The sequence below is a fragment of the Melospiza melodia genome, chromosome 15 (assembly GCF_035770615.1).
Source record: "Melospiza melodia melodia isolate bMelMel2 chromosome 15, bMelMel2.pri, whole genome shotgun sequence".
In the NCBI taxonomy this organism is placed as follows: Eukaryota; Metazoa; Chordata; class Aves; order Passeriformes; family Passerellidae; genus Melospiza; species Melospiza melodia.
In genome coordinates this window covers 8,338,425-8,357,544 of record NC_086208.1, presented here as the reverse complement: position 1 = coordinate 8,357,544, position 19,120 = coordinate 8,338,425, and the positions used below count along the sequence as shown (strand labels likewise).

Below are 19,120 nucleotides of genomic sequence, written 5' to 3'. Positions count from 1 at the left end.
TGATTGTTCAGGGGGAATTGCTTCATTTAAAAGATAGAGATAAATCCCTGCTATGTGTAAGAGCCAAAATCTACCCGTGCTTCCTCCCTCAGAAAGGAACTAATTTACTTTTTCCAAAATGTAAATCCTATCTTCCTAAAGATTTGGCAGTGATTCCAATCTTCACTGATGTGATGCTACAGGTATCATAGAACACATCTTTGCAAAGCCTGAGAACAATTATAGCACATTTGCTTTCAGCAGAAATTGAATACTTATCTCCATGATTGTGATGTTTCACAAAAAATTTTTTAGAAAAAGATACTACACTACCTGACCAATATAAAGTACTTACAATCACCCAAACAACCCTGACTTGGGGGGCACAGTTCAGACAAGAGCAGTGACTTCTATTCACAGTAGAAATTGAGGATATTTTGTCTGGGGTTCTCACAGCTGCCTGTGATTCACACTGGCTAAGGCTGCACTGCCTGCTTCATTTCGAAGTACAACCTAGAGACAAATAGTATGACCCAGTCACTTCTACTCTTACCACACTGACTGACACTTCTGATTTTAGAAAAACAAAAAATTCCACAAAGAACTTTTGAGTACAGGGGTTTAACTGAGGGCTATATTCTAGTTAAAGTTTCTATTAGCTTAATTAGCTAATGGGGTCGCTAAAGCAACTTTCCAGAAGTTACTCTCATTCACTCTCTTCAAATGTCCTTTGAAGAAAAATATGTTTCCAGATATTTAAAGTCCTTTCTCCTTAATTATAGGTCTCTTTCCCTCATTGACAAGGCCAAAGTAGAGTCCTGGACTAAACAATTGCTGTAGGCTTCTTCCAAATGAACTATTCCAGTCTAGGGCAATTTATATTTGAAATGCTTCAATTCATCCTCGCATTCATTTGTAACTTTGTTCTAGGTTTACTCTCTCAGCTCTAGTGCTCCACTGTGAGCATCCTCAGAGCAGAACAAGTTACATTAAAGCAGAAAACATCTCTCCCCAGGAAGTGTCTCAGTAAAGAACCAAAGCGTCATTGATGGCAAAAGCCTCAGTTCTAACAAGGACAGGTCCATATATTCAGACACTGTCTACAAGAATTATTCAGTTTTCTAACATTTTCTGTCCTGCAGTGATGAGTCTTGCTAATACCAACACATCTACTCCCCATGTCTTTGACATCCTTGGTTTTAAAGTCAGTGTTAATCACTACTCCCCAAACCCTCTTCCTCAGAATACCTTTTTCTTTCCATTACCTTAGTTTAACATTTACTTTAGAGGCTGCTGCCTAAATTGTCTGGATATGGAATTCAGTGTGTCATCCATCAAAGGACTGACAAGACGAAGTCTGCCCTGAAATTCTGACTTTTGAATTCACAGAACTGCCTAGCTCCTTTTTCATGGTTGAAGTGGTATACAGATACTATGACCTATGTACTCAGCTTTCAACTCAGTTATTTTACCATTTTTACAATACAATACACCAGTAGTAGTTTAAAATTTTAACATTTTAAACACCTCACTTGATGTTATTTGGTTGGATCTATTCTGAGTGCTGAAACAAATGCTGCAAGACTTACAGGATTTTTACGCAAAATGAGAGAGCATTATCTAAGTTTTTCCTCCTGTATCATAAAAGACTCCTGAGCACAGTGCCACCTAAAACTTCCTAAAAAGCAAGATGCTCTCAATTTCCTAGATTTGATACTGGTCCAACAGAGTTGAGGAAAATAAAAACAACACTGAGTGTTGTCAGTAGAGACAGGCGCTGGGGAAAAAAAAATATTTCCGTCTTAAACTTCAATCTGATGTTACATGTTTCTACCCACAAAACTGTAAACAACTTTTAAAGCATTTAAGATGATCTCAGAGTAGTCTTTCTCTCTGATTAACATTAAACACGTTTTGACATACTAGAGGCTGAACTATGAAAAGGATTGCTTTACTATACCTGAGTTGCGGAAGTTCAATCTTGAAATAAAAAACCCTTTAAAAACAAAACACCATGTCTGATTCATATAAATAAAGGTGTTTTAAAAACATGTATTGACTTTTCCATGTTATTAAGCTTTTTAGATTAATCCAGTTGTTAAATGGTTGTTCTAGTAACTGGCCTGTCATCTGGAAATGTTCTTAGATTGTTTTTTTGACACAATGTCCCTGCAGAAAGTTGGGCAGTGTGACACAGAGAGCACAGGTTTGCCTATCACACTGATTACTTGATGTAATAGTAAGCAAGCTTAAGTGAACTGTGTGTCTTCAATCTTTCCAATCACTTAGGGATGGGCACCAGAGGATACCATCCATCATCCATGGCCTGAAACATATGGTGCATCAGCAATCTTAGGCTGACCTAAATGATAGTAAAAGCTGCTATGCTGTTCACAATAAGGAATTGTTGTGCACTGAATTACAGGATTGTGATTAGATTGCTAACACGGCCAACTTGATGTATAAGTGAAGTGTCCAGGAAAGATATTCCCTAGGATCCTTTGAAGATTAATTTATACCCTTGAAATGTGCACCAATCACAGAATGAAAAAATATGTCAAGGTATTTTTCTTGTGAACAAAAAAAGCACTGCAGTGGTAACAGCTATTAATTTATTTTTGGCAGTTTTAGCTAACAGAATTCAATAAACAAGGTTCTTAAAGGTTTTTGTTTTGTTGCAAGGTTTTTACTGCTTGACTCCTAAAAGCATGGAGTTCTACAACAATATATTTTATAAGGGGTCAGTTCCCCTCACATTCTATTCTAAAATCTCATAAAGAATTGTAAGTATTACACAAAGGCAGCAAGAAAAAGACTGAAAATTCTTCATTTTGTATTATTGTATTACTATGTAATGGGCATGTAAATACACTGCAATACTATGTACTTATTTTTAAGCTAAAAAACATACACACTTGACCACTGATCCCAAAATTATCAATTTTGTCTCTCCATAAATTAGATTATGCTTGTCATGTTATTCATTCATCATTTTAGGAAAAAATAACCCACATCACAGAGCCAAGGCTTCAACTGCATTATGAACTTCGGTGCAACTTGGGGCAGGGGGCAACAAGGAAAAGGGGAGGTATTTTTCTAGAGTAGCTCTATCCCTTAAATCCTCTTTAATTAGTAAAACAGAGATAGTGAAAAGCACATTTTCGGAAGCACAGGTAAAGAGTGAAAAAAGAACATTATCTTATAAGAGATATGAGCTGTATTAAAATGTAACTAAAAACCAGCATACATTTGTGCTGACCATCCAAGACCATTCAAAAACCAACTTAGTCTAGGCTGAAGTACATTACTCCCTTATAAGATACTGAACTTTAAAGAAATTGTTTTGCAAATATGTCAACCATATGCAATTATCATGAGAAGACTGGAAAAAATGCTCTTTTCTGTCCCATCTTCCAGTCTATTTTTTTATTTTTTTGGTGACTTGCTTTGCTTTTCATGGAACATGTGAGGCAGATGTGCCTGCTGTGCCTGTTAGCTCAGACCTTCTCCTGGTGCATTTACTTTATTTCTAATGTGCTTGTAACCAGTGTAAGTCCTTAACCATGTACAAGTTCTATTTTAAAACATTCCTAACCATGCAACTGAAACATGAAATTTCATTACATAAAAGCACAGGTTTAAAGTCATGGACTTTTTTTTTTTTATATACTATTCCCCAATATAATCTGCTGACAGAAGTGTAATTCATATAATACACTATATATCACACCTTGACACAGATAACAATGGTCACTAGTGAAAGGAAGCCCTATTGAACCTTTCAAGAGGACATACTAATTAAATAATAAATTTCTTCCTGTGCATTGAGAATGGCCTTAATCTGCTAAAAATATCTGAGACACAGCTATTAGAACAATTTGCCTAAAACACCAAAATGCTACTTTTCACTTAAAACACAAGCTAGGACCAGTGACTGCTTAACTTACATTAAAAAAAAAGATTGTATTTTCAGTCAAGACAAAGACTTATGTTCATTGCCAGCATTAAACTTGACAGTTTGGTGAGATGCAAAACCCAGACAGCACTTAATGTCCAAAAGAAACAGAATAATTTTTAGCATTACCATATTATTAGTACATTAAATTGAGCTTGCATGCTTTAATTATGTCAGATAGGTTTTGCTTCTCTCTTTTTACACTTCTGAAGAGAAAAAGAAAGGAAAAAAGAAATCCAAAACCTATTCAGATAAATGAGTGGTAGAGAGGAAAGAACACACAGACAAGGTACTAATTATTCTACAGGAAATACTTCCTGGATTCAGGTTCCTACTTCACCCTCTTCACTAGGCTATCTGAACATCTCCTAGTAGTGCAGCAGGTGATGTGACTAACATCCATCATAGGAGAACAATAGTGGCACCTGGTCTTTAGGGAATTAGTGATACATATCTTCAGTGTGATATAAGTTGGATTTTTCCAAGAGTAGGGAGAAAAAATTCTTCAGCTGAAATTTCCTCAGATACACCAGCAAGCTTTCTGTATTCTTTAATTCTTACTTCATTTGAATAGTCATCTTTACCAGCAATGCAACTGAAGAACTAAAACATGATGCTGAAGTAAGATAGGATACTTGGTGGACATAACTTTGGTCCTTAAAGCATACAGGGAAACGTTAAATATGAACAAGCCATGAGAGAATGAGAAAATACTGAACAACTTAAGATTCAAAATCTGGAAGTCATTGTGTGCTGATTGGTTCCACGCACCATGCAAATATGAATTACTATTTCTCTTAATGATGCTCATTTGTTTTGAAACAACACTGAGTTTACTTTTATATAACAAAGAGAAACAGATTCTATCTACGAGACAGGAAATACAAAGAGATGCATTAAACCTTCTAAAAATGTGTACAGGTGCAGAAGTGCACCTAGAGATGAACACATGGTCCATCCTGAAATTTAACAGCTCTGTTGAGAGAGATTCTAGTGGTGATGGATATATGTACCTCCAACTGGTTCAATATTTTCTTGATAAAGAATACTTTTCTTGGTAGGAAAGAAAGGCTTGTTTTGAGCCATTTCCATTTTTTGTTTGCTGAGACAGGTGCCTTGATCTCATTATTAGAGACAAGCACTGTTCAGTTGTGTCAATTTGCTGCGTGCTAGCTGGGAATCTCTATTTCCATACTAATAATGACTTGTATAAATAAAGTAGTTTTACCTTTCAGCATGTTTTTCACAAAACATGTAATGAAAAATTTCCATCTTACTGAAAACTATTGGGAGCAGCTTGAAGTAATTTCTCTTTCTGCAAGTTTTTTTTAAACAAACAAAACTATTAAAACATTTAACTTGTCTTACTGCCAGATAATATTAGTAATTCTGTTGGTTCGATATTTGCATGATTAATTTTATAATTTCATTCCAAATAAGGTAGGTGAGTCTGTTAATCTGGAATTCAAGGACAGAAACATTTCAAATATATGCAGTTATAGACCAAGTTCAGGAAGTCATTCTGTATCTCCTAAAAGTTTAAAAAATAGAAGATGCAAAATTCAAAGGTACCTTGCTTCATGTATCATAAAAAAAATCCCTTAAATAAATTGTATTCCCATTACGTGACAGAAAACTAGCTAAAGCACGACAAAAATTGTTCACTGCACGCTGCAGATTGTTCTGCCTTCACTACTGCCCAGTAGAAGCCATAGGTAACTGCAGTCAAAATGTCTCAGATTTTATTCCCCATGATAAGGAAAATTCAGACAACAGAGCCTGAAGAAAATATTGCCAAACTCTTGCAAACATTTTTCATGCGTTCCAGCAATATAATCATATGTTGTTGAGAAGAGAACTTCTGCCTGGGGGTCATCCCTTTATCCATGCTGTTCTGAACCACTCCTCTCTCAGAAAGGCATCCAGCTCTACAATCTTTCTAAGGTAGAACCTATTTAAGTCTTTCCTGCCCTATGTGCTCCCATAGTATCCTACATAAATATCGAACAGCAAAGAAATTAATAAAAATAGTATCAGGAGATTACAAAACATCAATACAGCACAGAAAAACTCTAGATGATGTCTTATAAATATCAACAAGGTATTCTAATACTGTGTTACCTATGGCTGTTAGCACAGAGCTCAGTTTCAGTTTTAATTATGGACTATACACAGTTCTACTTTTTCTCCCACCTCAGCCTGCCTCTCATATTAGGCCCATCTAGAAAATCTCCAGCTTTGCAAGAACTATTTGCACAAAAAATTTTAGGGGAAGCGCTAGAATTTAAGTAATCTACTTTTGCTATTTTATTCACAAGATTTTACAGAGGCCGAGTGAGCAAAAAAGCACAGAGAAATAGGGAAACATCACTAAGGCCATCATTCTGTCCTCTTTATTGTCTACACTCCTTAACAGTGTGGACAATAAAGAGGACAGAGTCTGAGCTGTTAGAGATTACTACCAAATTAAAACAGCAGGACAAACTTCAAAATATAAGCTAACCAAGGTGCAAACCTCCAGGTTTTGCTCTTTCTACCTTTGTGAATAAAATCTGTGAACACTGTGTTCAACTAAGAACAATGACATAGGCAAGGAGACATTCAGACTAAGGAAACAAGATGTGACAAGGTGTGGCTCCTCAAAAAAAACCCAAACCAAAAAAACCCAAAACCCTACAAAAGAAGAAAAACAAACCAAAACCAACCAGTATAAAACAGTCTTAGAGGAGACTAAATAACAAGGAGTATTTGCAGTTCCTTCACACATTATTTTGAAGCCCCAAGTCAGAACTGTGAAATCTAAGATGAGCATTGCACTTTACCTCACCAAATGAATTTCTAAATAAGCAGAAGAGATTAAAAATGAACCAATGATTATTTTATATGTCTGTATTAACAGCTCCTCCCCTCCCAAAGTATTTATCTTTAAATATTTAAGTAGAGCATTAGAAATTCTTTGCATTCAGTAAACACTGAAAAAGCACATAGAAATCAAAACTGACTAAACTTTATTCCGCATTTGAATTTAGAATATATATGTGATCCTTATGCCTCCTTGACCAGCGAATCCTATCTATCCTAATGTTTTGTAGGAGTCTGAGATGGCGCCTTTTGAATTTGATTTTGTGTAAAAATACACACCAAATCTGATTTCTTCTACATTAAGGAGTCCTCTGGTAAAATATATGATGCATGGAATGAAATAAGCTGTAGTTCTAGAATGAGTCTTTAAGCTTACTTCCTTTAGTACTTGACCATTAATATTAAAGACTACTGGATCAAACTACAGTTTTAATTGGACATATAGGACATGATACAGTGGTATAGTTAAACTGCAAGTTAGATGCTAAAATATGGCATTGATTTGTATTCTTTTACTGGAAATATTTGTAATATGAAACTAGGATACAATATACTCATTTGTAATGCATATTCCATACAGAGGAAAGCTACTGCTGTCACCAGGTTATGCCCAAAGTACATTCTTCAAATAAATGTTAGATTAATTGGTTTGCTGTTTCTCAGTCTAAAATGAGATTACAGATTAATCTAATTCACAGTAATAATGATGAAATGTTGATTATACAATTCCTACACTACTTATTGCTAATGCACACACACAAAACTGGCCTGCACATTATTTTTCAAAATAGCCTGATGTCTAATAATTTAATGAATTGTTACACATAGGAACTTGCCCAAAAGCACAAAATACAAGCTCCACCTAAAACCTTTGTTTTATTGGATGAAATGTTTGTGCTAATAAGAAGACCAGATTGGATAAAGAAATTTCATTTTGGAGATAATTTACTGATTCCTCAGGTTCTGTTGGAGTTTTCTGCACATTTAGTATCTCACCAGAACACAAGCAATATAAATTATATAAAAGTGTCTATAGTTGAACTGTGTCAGTGCATTTATCCCCCAAAAAGTTGCTTCCCCAGCAGCCAGGCAACAGAAGTTTTCATTGAAAGCTTGTATAACTTTTGTTGGCATCAGTGATCCAAATGGGTTAATGCTCCAAGTCAGGATTATCTTTTGGGTCTTTGATTGTTCAAATACAGAGTCAGAATGCATATCTGCACTACTATGAAAAGGAAGTAGGTTATAACAAAATGACAATGCGAAAGAATATATCAGAGACAGAGCAACCCTCCTCTTTGGACAAAACCTTCAGACAGCAAGCAGGCAAGGAGTTTCATCTGCTATGTAAAAAGACAGACACAGAATTATTTCCTAAGAGCTGACATAAAAAAGTCATCTGCAACTGGACAGGTTTCTGAAAGGCTGACAATGGAAGTGTTTAAAGCCCTGTGCCGCAGGTCACTATTCCTCTCTAGCGAGCAGGAGCTGTTATATCCCGCCCTGCATTGATTTACCATTACTGAACGGATTCCTCATTTTAACAAAACATATCGTTAGATTCTAGGTAAGTCTTTGACAATTCTTTACACTGGCCTATGGAATTCAATTGCCACCATTAATTTCACTATGGTATTTATCAGCAGAAGCTTTTTTCCTGCATGAACCAATTTATTTAATTGAATAGTTTAAAGGGCTCCAAAACCACATACAAAAGATGAGGTTATAGCTAACAGCTTTCAAATATACTTAAAAGCTTGAATCATTAGCAGTTGCTTAAACTAGGAATTTTTAAGTGCAAGCCAGAATTTATTGCAAACTAGTCTCAGTGTTCTGATTTTTTCACATTTCATTTTTTCACAAATACATCAGGCAGTTAAAATATTATGCTATATTTAGGAATAAAGCCTATACTTTGCTGTCCTTCCACTTTTCCAGTTTTTGGCACTCCTGGAATATCACATGCATCATTTCCTCAATTTATTAACTGAGTATTAAGTTCCTAAACGCATTTATTCACCACAATTTTTTAAAAATGGTAAATAAATCCAGTTCCTCAAATTTGACAAAAAACTGAGGCACACAGTTCCAAAAGAAATGGAATGCTGTAATGCTGTTCCAGATAAGAAATTTTTGGTTCCCTATGTATTAGAAGAAACAGGCATCAAAGGATGGCACATGGGAAACTGTTTCAGTGCAGTAGCTATTGGGAAATTGCAGTACTACACACAAAATGCACCTTAACTGTGCAAATATTTTGATATTTCCACAAAAAAAGGAAAAAAAAAATCCGTAGATGACTCATTGCTGAATGCCCTGAGGATAAGCAATGAGTTACCACTGAGAAAGATACAGGTTCAGATCTACTCCAGGAGGGAATATCCAATTCCTTGTGTCCAATCAGTGGGCTAGGGAATGACAACAGTGGTATTATCCCCACACTTCCTCTGATCAAAGAAGTTCTGCACGTGACTTGGTATGGATTAGGTATGTATGCCATAAGATCAAACACTACAAATGAAAAATGAATGCCAGCATAGTTCCCCTTAGCTTTATGCTATGTGGATATAAAAGTGGATAAATAAATTTTCAAGACCTGAAAATCACTGCCTGTGACTCACATGAGAGTAGAAAACAACCATACTGACAACCTGTTAAATGGTACTATTAACCTGAGATTATTGCTGTGTAGAAAAAGGCACGAAGGGATAAAGTCCAATATACTTTTTCAGAATTATGATGAATGTCAAAAAAATTAGGGAAAACCTAAGCTTCTTTGAAGAACTGAAGAAAACCTTGCAGAAATCAATAGTAAGATTGCTATCAATATGTTTGGAACAGGTCCAAAATTATTATCTCTGACATTAACATAAAGAAATTGCAGCTGTTTGCATTTATAATTCCTTTTAGCAACAATGGAAGAATGTACTAGGACAGAATAGAGTTAACCCTTTCTCTGGCATGCATTACATGCACAGTTTGGGTTTTTTAAATTCCTTATGCTGGTTTCTGAAGAAATATGAGTTTGGTGACTTGGGTTTTCTCTTTTGTTGTGGTTTTTGCTTGTTTGGAGTTTTTAATTCAAATAAGCAATTCTGTCTGTACGGACCCACAGAAAGATATGGTGTTTTAAATTATTCATCAAGTGAAACTGTTGTCTACATTTAATCACCCTTAGCCATGAAGTAAGGATGCAGGAGCTTCAAAGGAATAAGTACCTTTCTAAAAAAAAAAAAAAAAGCCCTAATTATATATTATGAACTTTAAAGATTAAAACTGAATGGCAAATTCTAAAAGTTTGTATTAAAAAAACAAAAAAACAAAACAACCTTCTATTCACTTCCATGGAAATTTGTTGAGTTAAATAAGATTAAACATCTCTAGATCTAACTTCTTAATTCCAAGTAAAGAAAAATGCAATGCAATACAATTCAATGATGATGGCAGCCAAGATTCAGATTCTTTTACTTTGGATCAGAGGGCACAAAGCCAGTCTTGAACTATAACTTAAAAACCCAAAACAATATTTAATCTTTACCTTGATATTGCACAAGATGCCAACTACTGTACAGCCCATAAATACAGAATATTTAATAAATTATGACATATCTATTCCACTGGTCATGGACTTACTCCTGCATGGGTTTTTAATAATTTCTGCATTTCATTTCAAGACACAAATAATTATACTTTTTCATATATTAGTAACCATAAAATGATTTGTTCAATTCCCTATAAACTCATCAAGTTTTACAATACGTATGTCAAAACCCTACAAGCCAAAACAAGAATACTTCTGCTATTACATAGTGATAAATAATGGAAGAAACATAAGTGGAAATGAAAACAAAAAGAAGTCTAATGTAATATTAAATACAGTGCAAAATCTCTTCTCCAGTCATTCTGTATGTTTTCTGCCTCTTTCAGACTACACTAAATTCTGAATATGTAAAAACATCCACTCTTCTTTGCAGCATGTATTTACATAGTTCAGATCATGAAGCATGAAAAATTCATAGCCAGTACAAATTTTTATGCCTGTTGTTCTCCTATCAAAGCAACTTTCTAGCTGTTTTTTGAATAACCACAAATAATTAGGTTAAGAACAAAATTACAGTAAAAACTACCTGTTACTAGACATACAAAAAAATCCCCCTTTCAGAGAGTGGAAGTAACTCCACTGAATTCATAACCTGTTTGAGACTTAATTAGAATTAAACATCAATCGACTACTAAAATCATACCAGCACTTTTTATGTAACAGAAATGTTTTTTTCATCTAGTACAGGAAGTTTGGAAATAAACCCAAAAATCTAAACACATTTGGAGTTTAAAGACACCTGTATTTTCAACTTTCAATTAGTTCAATTTTAACTGTAAATCTCTGTCAAAATACTTGATTGAAATATGCCCTGAAAATTCAGGAAATTGAAAATTAGGTCCATACATGAGCTTTACAGCTGGGGCTGCTTTAGTTACAATGCAGGTTGAGCCAAACCACATAAAAAATGATTTGAAACAATATTAAATGTAAGCAAAGTATAAACTCATATATGACAATCACTTAAAGTGTTTTTCATTTCAAAGTTATAGAGACACCTCTTTGTATTGTGGCCTGAAGCAAGTCTCACTGATCATTTTTAGTATGCTGGAACAAGGATATTGGTAACAAATTTTCATGACAGACACATACACTCAATGAGATAATAAATTAGTTTCCCAAGTGAAGGCTCACTAATAAGATTGGATCTAAAATTTAGGTCACTTAATTTTAAGACTCAGCTAATGGGCTAAAAAAAAAGAGTATAACTTCATAACATAAATTCAGGTTCAATCTTTTTTATCATAAACATTAGCACCATTGTAAAGTTACAAAGAGTAAGCTTCTTGTAAAATGAAATGATCTAATTGTAAAATGCATTTGATATCTCCTTGCATGGAGGTTATTTCTAAAAGAAAAATAAAATATTCTGTATTACATTATGAAGTTATAAAATTTGAGCAATTAATTTTTAGTGCTGTGTAAGGTCTGATGTCACTGGAAAGATAAATTTGTAAAACTTCTTTCCAATATGATTTATTGATTCTATTTCAAATACAGTGCTTCTTTTATTTGCAAATACCAGACCTATTATACAATCAAAGAAACTTTACCTTTTCTTCTTTAGTATTCAGAGGTGATGAGAGAGTGTGAAAGTCCTTTAACTCCTTGACAATCATATGAGAAAACTCCTAGCCTGATAAACTCAGAAATAGGCCATTTGGCTTGTCTCACACAGAAATAAAGTATTGTGAGCTCTACTCCCACCTTGCTCTGCCTTCTAGAGGAAGTTCTTTTAAAATTATATACCAACAAATTTTCCACTTACAAAGAAAAGAAAATTTTATGAGAGGGATGTTTTACAAGGTTCTATAGTGATAGAACAAGGGGGAGTATTTAAAGTGAAAGAGGATAGATTTAGCTTAAACATAAGGAAGAAATTCTTTATTGTAAATCTGTGAGGCACTGGAGCAGGTTGCCTGAAATTGGGGACGGCCCATCCTTGGGAGTGTTCAAAGCCAGACTGAACAAAGCCTTAAGCATCCTGGTCAAGTGGAAGGTGGCCCTGCCCATGTCAGGCAGTTGGAACTAGATGATTTCTAAGGTCCTTTCAAATCCAAACCACTCTATTATTTTTAATGTATTGCAAATCCCTCTCCTCAGTCTTTGAGAGTGTCCAAAACTTACCATTTCCATTCTCTACTATGGCCAATGGCTGTCTGCAAATCGCTGTCTTTCTCAAAGGATTAATAGTCCTCTGAACTTCTGCCAGCAGCACTGCTTGCATTGCTTCAACAATCTGTCATAAATGCAAATTATGATTGGATTATATCAGTATCCCAATTATTTATCAAAGTATTTGACAATTTTAACCAACTTGCACAAACTCTTGAGATTGTCCTGGTGAATGTCATTAGAAAAATCAGTCTTTCAGACAGTGATAATCATGTGTGTCTACATTCACACTGAGGAAAAAAAAGGTTACCTAGATGGCAATAAAATAGTGTATGTTGTCAGTCAGGACTGCTTCCCAATAAACATTCATTTTCTTTAACGTGAAATCTAGAATTATTCACCTACTGCCTCCTTGATTTCAAGGATAAACAATTAGTAACAAAATATGCTAGTAACACACAAGGTGATAACAGCCAACAAGTACCTTCATTCTTTCTTTCTGATGTGTGCAAAAGTGCTTGATAGACTGAATAATGACCTTGTTGTCTCAGGGTGACTTTTGACTATTTTAGAATTTCTGGCATCTAATGTCTCTGATAAAATTAAAGAACATTTTGTCGTTAGGAGTGATGCTCTGTTCCTCTAGCTCAAACATAATACCCCCAAATTTTTTGTCTAACACAGAGAGAAATATCATTCCTCAAACCCCTCTTATGGAAAAGAAACATCCACTGGAGTTGTGAGCAGCCTGTAAATGGCACTTGCAGTAGCTGATGTACCTCATGCGGGCATTAGGACAGTGCAGTGTGGACACCGTCTGAGTTAATACTACCCTTCACTCTAGCAAAGGGGTACCATATAAACTAAGGACATTTTAAGATGTAAAGACATTTACAAAGCACATGAAGACCTTAGACAAAAGATCCCAAACCTTTGCAATTCTTAGTCTGAATTTCAGCATGGTGTACCTTCCCTGCATTTGGTATTTCCTTCAGAAAAGGAATACAATTTTTCCCATTTGGGAAGGTATTCATGCTCAAGTACAAGAAATTTCCTGAAAAATGGGGTGAATCTAAGGTTTCAACTTAAATATGAATTTAAATGGAACACAAAACCTTTAAGTTTAATATATGTTATTATAAGCATTTTAAGCTTATACACTATTTATATTATAAAAAAAGCTATTAAAATTATTTGAGTTTCACATGGCTAAAAGCTGATATGCAGGATCCTTCAAACTGCCTGAAAGAGAGATTGTTTCAACTCACTAATCAAGTACTTGCCCTCAAAAATATCAATAACTGCCCTTGTAAATTCAAATCATCAAGTGGAACAAAGGCTGTGGGTGTCCTTTGTGACAAAATCCTTTATTGTAGACAAATATACCAGAGTCAGGTCCACAATGTAAAAGTTCACTGCGAGTGAACCCAGCCCTATGTGATTCAATATAGCACAACCCTTCATCTTGTTATAATAGAACTTTGTTTTACAGGGGACACTAAAGGCAGGTTCCACTTCCTCACATCTATACAGCCCTGAGCTTTGGGGATTGCAGATCCTGACTTTGCAGCAGACTCTTACAATATATCTATAATAATTAAGAAAGAGAAAGAAACACGGACACATTTTCATTGTCCTGGGGAGTTCCACACAATAAAAACAATTCTTACAGAGGTACACAAAAGAGATCTGCAAAGAACCTGTCACTAATCTGGATCAGATGCTCTTTACTTGTATCACTGCTGTGCATGCCAGGCAGCATCTTAAATCAAAAAACTGTAACAAATGGCACAACACGATCTTATTGTAGAGGCACCTGTAGATGTCTCAGCATGTTTCTTGACTGTGTCTGTCTTTTGTCAAATGCCATCTGCATTTCCACATGGCTTGGTGTGGTTTCATGTTTAGTTTTGTCTTCTCATGGAATCTTACTCTAAAATTTATATACCTCATAAGAGCATGATATTTGCAGTACTTGACAATTTCAGTGTCTTACATTTAAAGTCTTTTCAGGTGAAAAACTGTGGAGCAGCTTATTCCATACCTTATCTTTCAGCACACTAACCTCCTGTGCTAGATAAGATCAGTATCATTGTATACGCCGGTCATTTGCTAAATGCACTCAAAAATATAAATACATAGATCACACATAATCAGTTATGCTACAAACACAACTTCATAAATACATTAACTACTTTCTCAAGACTTCCAGTGCCTGACCAGGTCAGCAAAAGATTTTATGCATTCCACATGACAATTGCAATTATTAAGGTTTGAAAAGGAAAGGAAAGAACTCTTATTGTAAGAGAAAGGGGAGAGAAAAAGAATTCAGAAGTAATATGGAAGATGTGCAGACAGCAGGAATATAATAAACAACTGATAAGCTCAAGATAAAATGCTGGAATCAATTGAATGTGAATATTTGCAGGAACTATTTTTGTCTAACAGAACAGGGGACTATTACTGGAGCACCCCTGCAAAACTCAGCTCTGGAAAATATTCTTTGCATTTGAAGTAGCAGAGAGTTGCATTCAATTTCAAAAGTAATATCATAAACTAGATTTGTAGCAGGTATTTCCCCTTTCTGGAATAAAATCCATTGTTGTCAGAGTATAACATCTTGAGTTTTGTATCCCTGAATATTAACTCACTCAAACAACAACACAACTTTATTTAAATGCATATTTCTAAAATGAAAAATGGTCTCTAGATTTCAATGCTTAGATTGTTTCACTGCTGCCTGTCAACTCTCAAAAAGTTATTTACCTCTCAAGAGTTCAGATTCTTCACTAATAATAGGGATGAGCATCATCTGACCTGAAGAACTCATAATTATGACCTGCAAGTTGTTCTTAAAGACTGTTGTAATAATTAAAGACTCAGGATTTTTGCTCTTCACTAAAGCATTTTCAGTCCCTTCTATAATAACACATTAACAAAGGACACTGCTCTTATTCTGGCCTTTTGTTTTCCTGGAGCCAAAACCGGCATTTTTGATCTAAGTTACATGTGGTTGTTAGGAAAAAAACTCATTCCTTAAATAAATGCTATTAATAGGAACACTTAGATGAAAGATTAGTAGAAGAGTTAGTTTGTCACATCTAAACATTTACTTTAAGGCATACTTCTTACTGTAATGCTAATCTGCTTTCCACAGACCTGAATGGCATGACTTATGTAATAGTTTCCCCATAAATTATAACTATTAGGTCACATTACTGATTCCAAATACTAAATTACAGCAAATGGCACTTAAGGATAACATTGCTACAACTGACACAGGCCATTTCCTACCTTTACAGATTCGTCGTTCCAACAACAAATGAGTTTCAGCAGTGAAATGCTCCCCAAGTCTGGGGAATGATATCTACTTTTACCTGAAAAACACAGATAGTTTATGAACTGACAATATATAGAGAAGCACACAAACAGGAAAATATTTTAACATCTTTAAATTTTCATCAACATACCTGAAAAGATCTGAAAAAATGTGATTTCTTAGAACAGGTAATAAACACAGTGTTCAGATAATCTATTGCTTTAACATTTATTCTCATTCTAAATTAAATTAGTCTTGGGTTTTGGGGAGATTTTTTTCTGGTTTTTTTTTGTTTGTTTTGTTGGTTTTTTTGTGGGGTTTTTTTTGTGGGTTTTTTTGTTTTTTTTTTTTTTTTTTTTTTTTTGTTTGTTTGTTTTTGGGTGGGTGGTGTTTTTTTTTTTTAAGAACTGATATCCCATGGAGTATTCTTTCACCACAACTTTCTAAATACAGTAAGAATACTTTCTGTTTTGGACTACTTACCTATGCATTCCCTATTCTGCTGTCCAGTCTGTCCTTGATGCTAAAGAACAAGTTGTTCCTAGAATCTCTGCTATCTGCAAGTCTCAGATCAGATTTTAATTTGTAAATCTGAACAATTGTATGAACTAGGAGATATGACATATAAATTAGATTACCTTAGAATTTTTATGTCACTCAGTAAATCTATTTTTATGTTCCTGAACATTTTAGTCACCATTTCCATACATTTCCACTACTTATTTTCTCTTGTCATTTGATTTTATGTTCCATCTCTTTTTTCCAATATATATTTCTGCTATCATTTTAAGTTCTACAGTTGAGGTACATATAAGGCTCAGAGAAGAAAAGGTAACTAATTTTTGATTAAGGTATTAAGGTTTACCTACACGGCACAGCATCAAGATTTGATGTAAAAGAAATTTTCAGTCTAGACATAGCTTATTCTGTAAGGGGAACACTATATTTTCCAGGTAATATGTGCTGAAAAATGTCCATATTCTGTTTAGGTTTTTATTTAAATGTTTTTTGGTTAGTTACATACTGCAAACAAACCAAGGCTGGCTTGCAAAGCCAAGACTGACGAGCGATGGCCTGTGGGACATTAACAGGAACAGATCACTTTATTCTGCCCTGAGCCAGAAGTCTAAAGGCATTATTGAACAGTCTCTTGTATTACTAAGGCAACAGTTTGCTTGGAGGGCTGTATATATTATTGGGTGGGCACGTAATGGTGATGAGGGAGATGGGGGAAGGGGGTGAGGGCAGTGTTTGTCTTATTACATTGTTCTTTTTCTGATTGCTGGAAAGTGTCTTTGGAAACTCAACTAAACGTCTTGTCATAACAGGAAAAATATCATTGATTCCAGTTAACACTTTGTTTACACATTTTTCATGATATTCACAAAAGAAACAGTAATTCAGTTTCTCTGTTTGCAGATTGGAAAGCATAAAGAGCAGCATTTTTTATCATTATTGAAATTCAATTCTATATTTTATCAACAAAAAGCATGCAAAACCAGAACACTTCAAAGTTAATACTGCCAATTTATGTACTTACTGCTTGGTAATTCTGCATAAAAATTGGGGCATGAAAGTGTTATGGCTTCTACATTTCGCCATTTGTCATGTACAGATTCGGGTTTCTGTGGACTTAAAGAATATGAAACTATTAAACAAAATCTGAATACACAGACAAGAAATCTTATGTACTAAGGAAGGTTTGGGGTTTTATTACAGTAGGTGCTCTGATATCAATTATTATCAACCCCAATTAAGTTTCTCCTTAGAAGTCATTCTTCCGTCTACAACTTGGTATTGAAACATTCATAAGTATATAACAGTGAAAAGTCCCATCCAAATTCAGGAATTTAAGTCTAATTAACTTTGAGCCAAATGCGAAGCTTTATTTTGCAATAAAGAAACAAATTCATATATAAAGAAATGAATTAAAATACCATTTTCACAAAAGAATTTGTATGGTTTTTTTCCTAATACACAGGACAAAAGTTCCAGGGAAACTAAAAAGCCTTTTTTTATAGGTTTCCCTTTTTTCCACAGTGGTAAATAATTTAGAGTATCATTACAATACTTGGGATTTCAGTGGATGGCTACAATTTAGGAGACTAGCACGTACATATGCTTGCTCTTTCTGAGTAACTAACTCAGCAACCTAACCCTTGAAAACAAAGGATATGGACGGTGGAGAAAGGGAGTAAAAAACCACTGAAAATCCTTGCACAATTTAGAACTTTCTTTCAAATAAATCACTATAGTAACCTGCATAAACTACATTTATGTGTCATTTTAAAAATAATATATTTGCCTTTCAAATTCACTACAGTGAACAGTGAGTTGTAACATTTCAAAAGACTTTACAATACCAAACCACTCTGAAAGCTTTCAGCTTGAGAGCTGTAAGCTCGAGACACAAATGTTAAAAAGCAGGAGAAAACAAATTTGTTGAAGATCTTTTCTTCCCAGCTTCTTCCTATCTTTGTCCTACTTTTATCATCTGACACATTTTGCTGCAGGTTCCTTCATTTTCACAGGCTGTGTCAAGTTGCAAAAACCAACAGATAGACAAACACCATGCAAGCTGTGAGAGTTGTCCTATTACCTGCTTCTGCAAATACTGTGGTGAATTAGAATTCAGTATCTAGGTTTCTTTTCCCTTGAGCAAACTGTAGTTTTGGATAAAGCAACTGTCCAAAGAGATTTGGCTGCATACTGTACTTTTTGAAGGAAAACTCACCAAAATAACATTTGTTAAAGATGGTAGGGTTTATATCTTCATGAATCCTAGAGAAAACTTTAAAGTATATAGCATTGTTCTGGGGGGAAAATCAAAAAACAAACAAAAAAAAGGGGATTTTTTTTTTTCATTGCAGCAACTTTAATATTTATAATTTTACAGGATATATGTCCCAAAGCCAGGATGTCCATGTCTGGCAAAAATGCTTGATTTTGGTATGCTAATTAATTTCAATTACACAATGTCTTTCCAAAAGAGTGCTTTCCAAAAGGCAAGCATAAAGTACTTTTTTGCATGGAAAGGAATTCATGTTCAAGCTGGAATCCCCAAACAAGTATTAATGTAGGTGTTTGTATTGAACACGGACCAATAGGCAACACGATTAGCAGCAAAAGTAAATGAGAAATGTGCTTTTGTCCTGCAGGACGGTGCATATGTCTTGAGAGAGGCTGAGTGCCTGGAGCTTTGTGGGAGATGCAGATATTTGCTGCAAGATCAATATTTTCTGTCCCCCCTTCTTGCCTTGGGGCCATAGCATCACCGACACTGAAGTTA

The 19,120-nt window shown here is 34.7% G+C and overlaps 1 protein-coding gene across 2 annotated transcripts in view; it reads right to left on the bottom strand.

Moving 5' to 3' along the window:
* The window catches only part of WDR72 (WD repeat domain 72), a 96,233-nt gene that overhangs the window by 25,571 nt on the left and 51,542 nt on the right, over nt 1–19,120 (bottom strand). For both annotated transcript variants that reach the window (XM_063169653.1, XM_063169654.1), the window contains 3 exons: nt 17,372–17,463; nt 15,807–15,889; nt 12,525–12,636 (listed from right to left, as the gene is read on the bottom strand). In XM_063169653.1, coding sequence (XP_063025723.1) covers nt 12,525–12,636; nt 15,807–15,889; nt 17,372–17,463 — 287 coding nt within the window. The remainder of the gene's footprint in view (nt 1–12,524; nt 12,637–15,806; nt 15,890–17,371; nt 17,464–19,120) is intronic.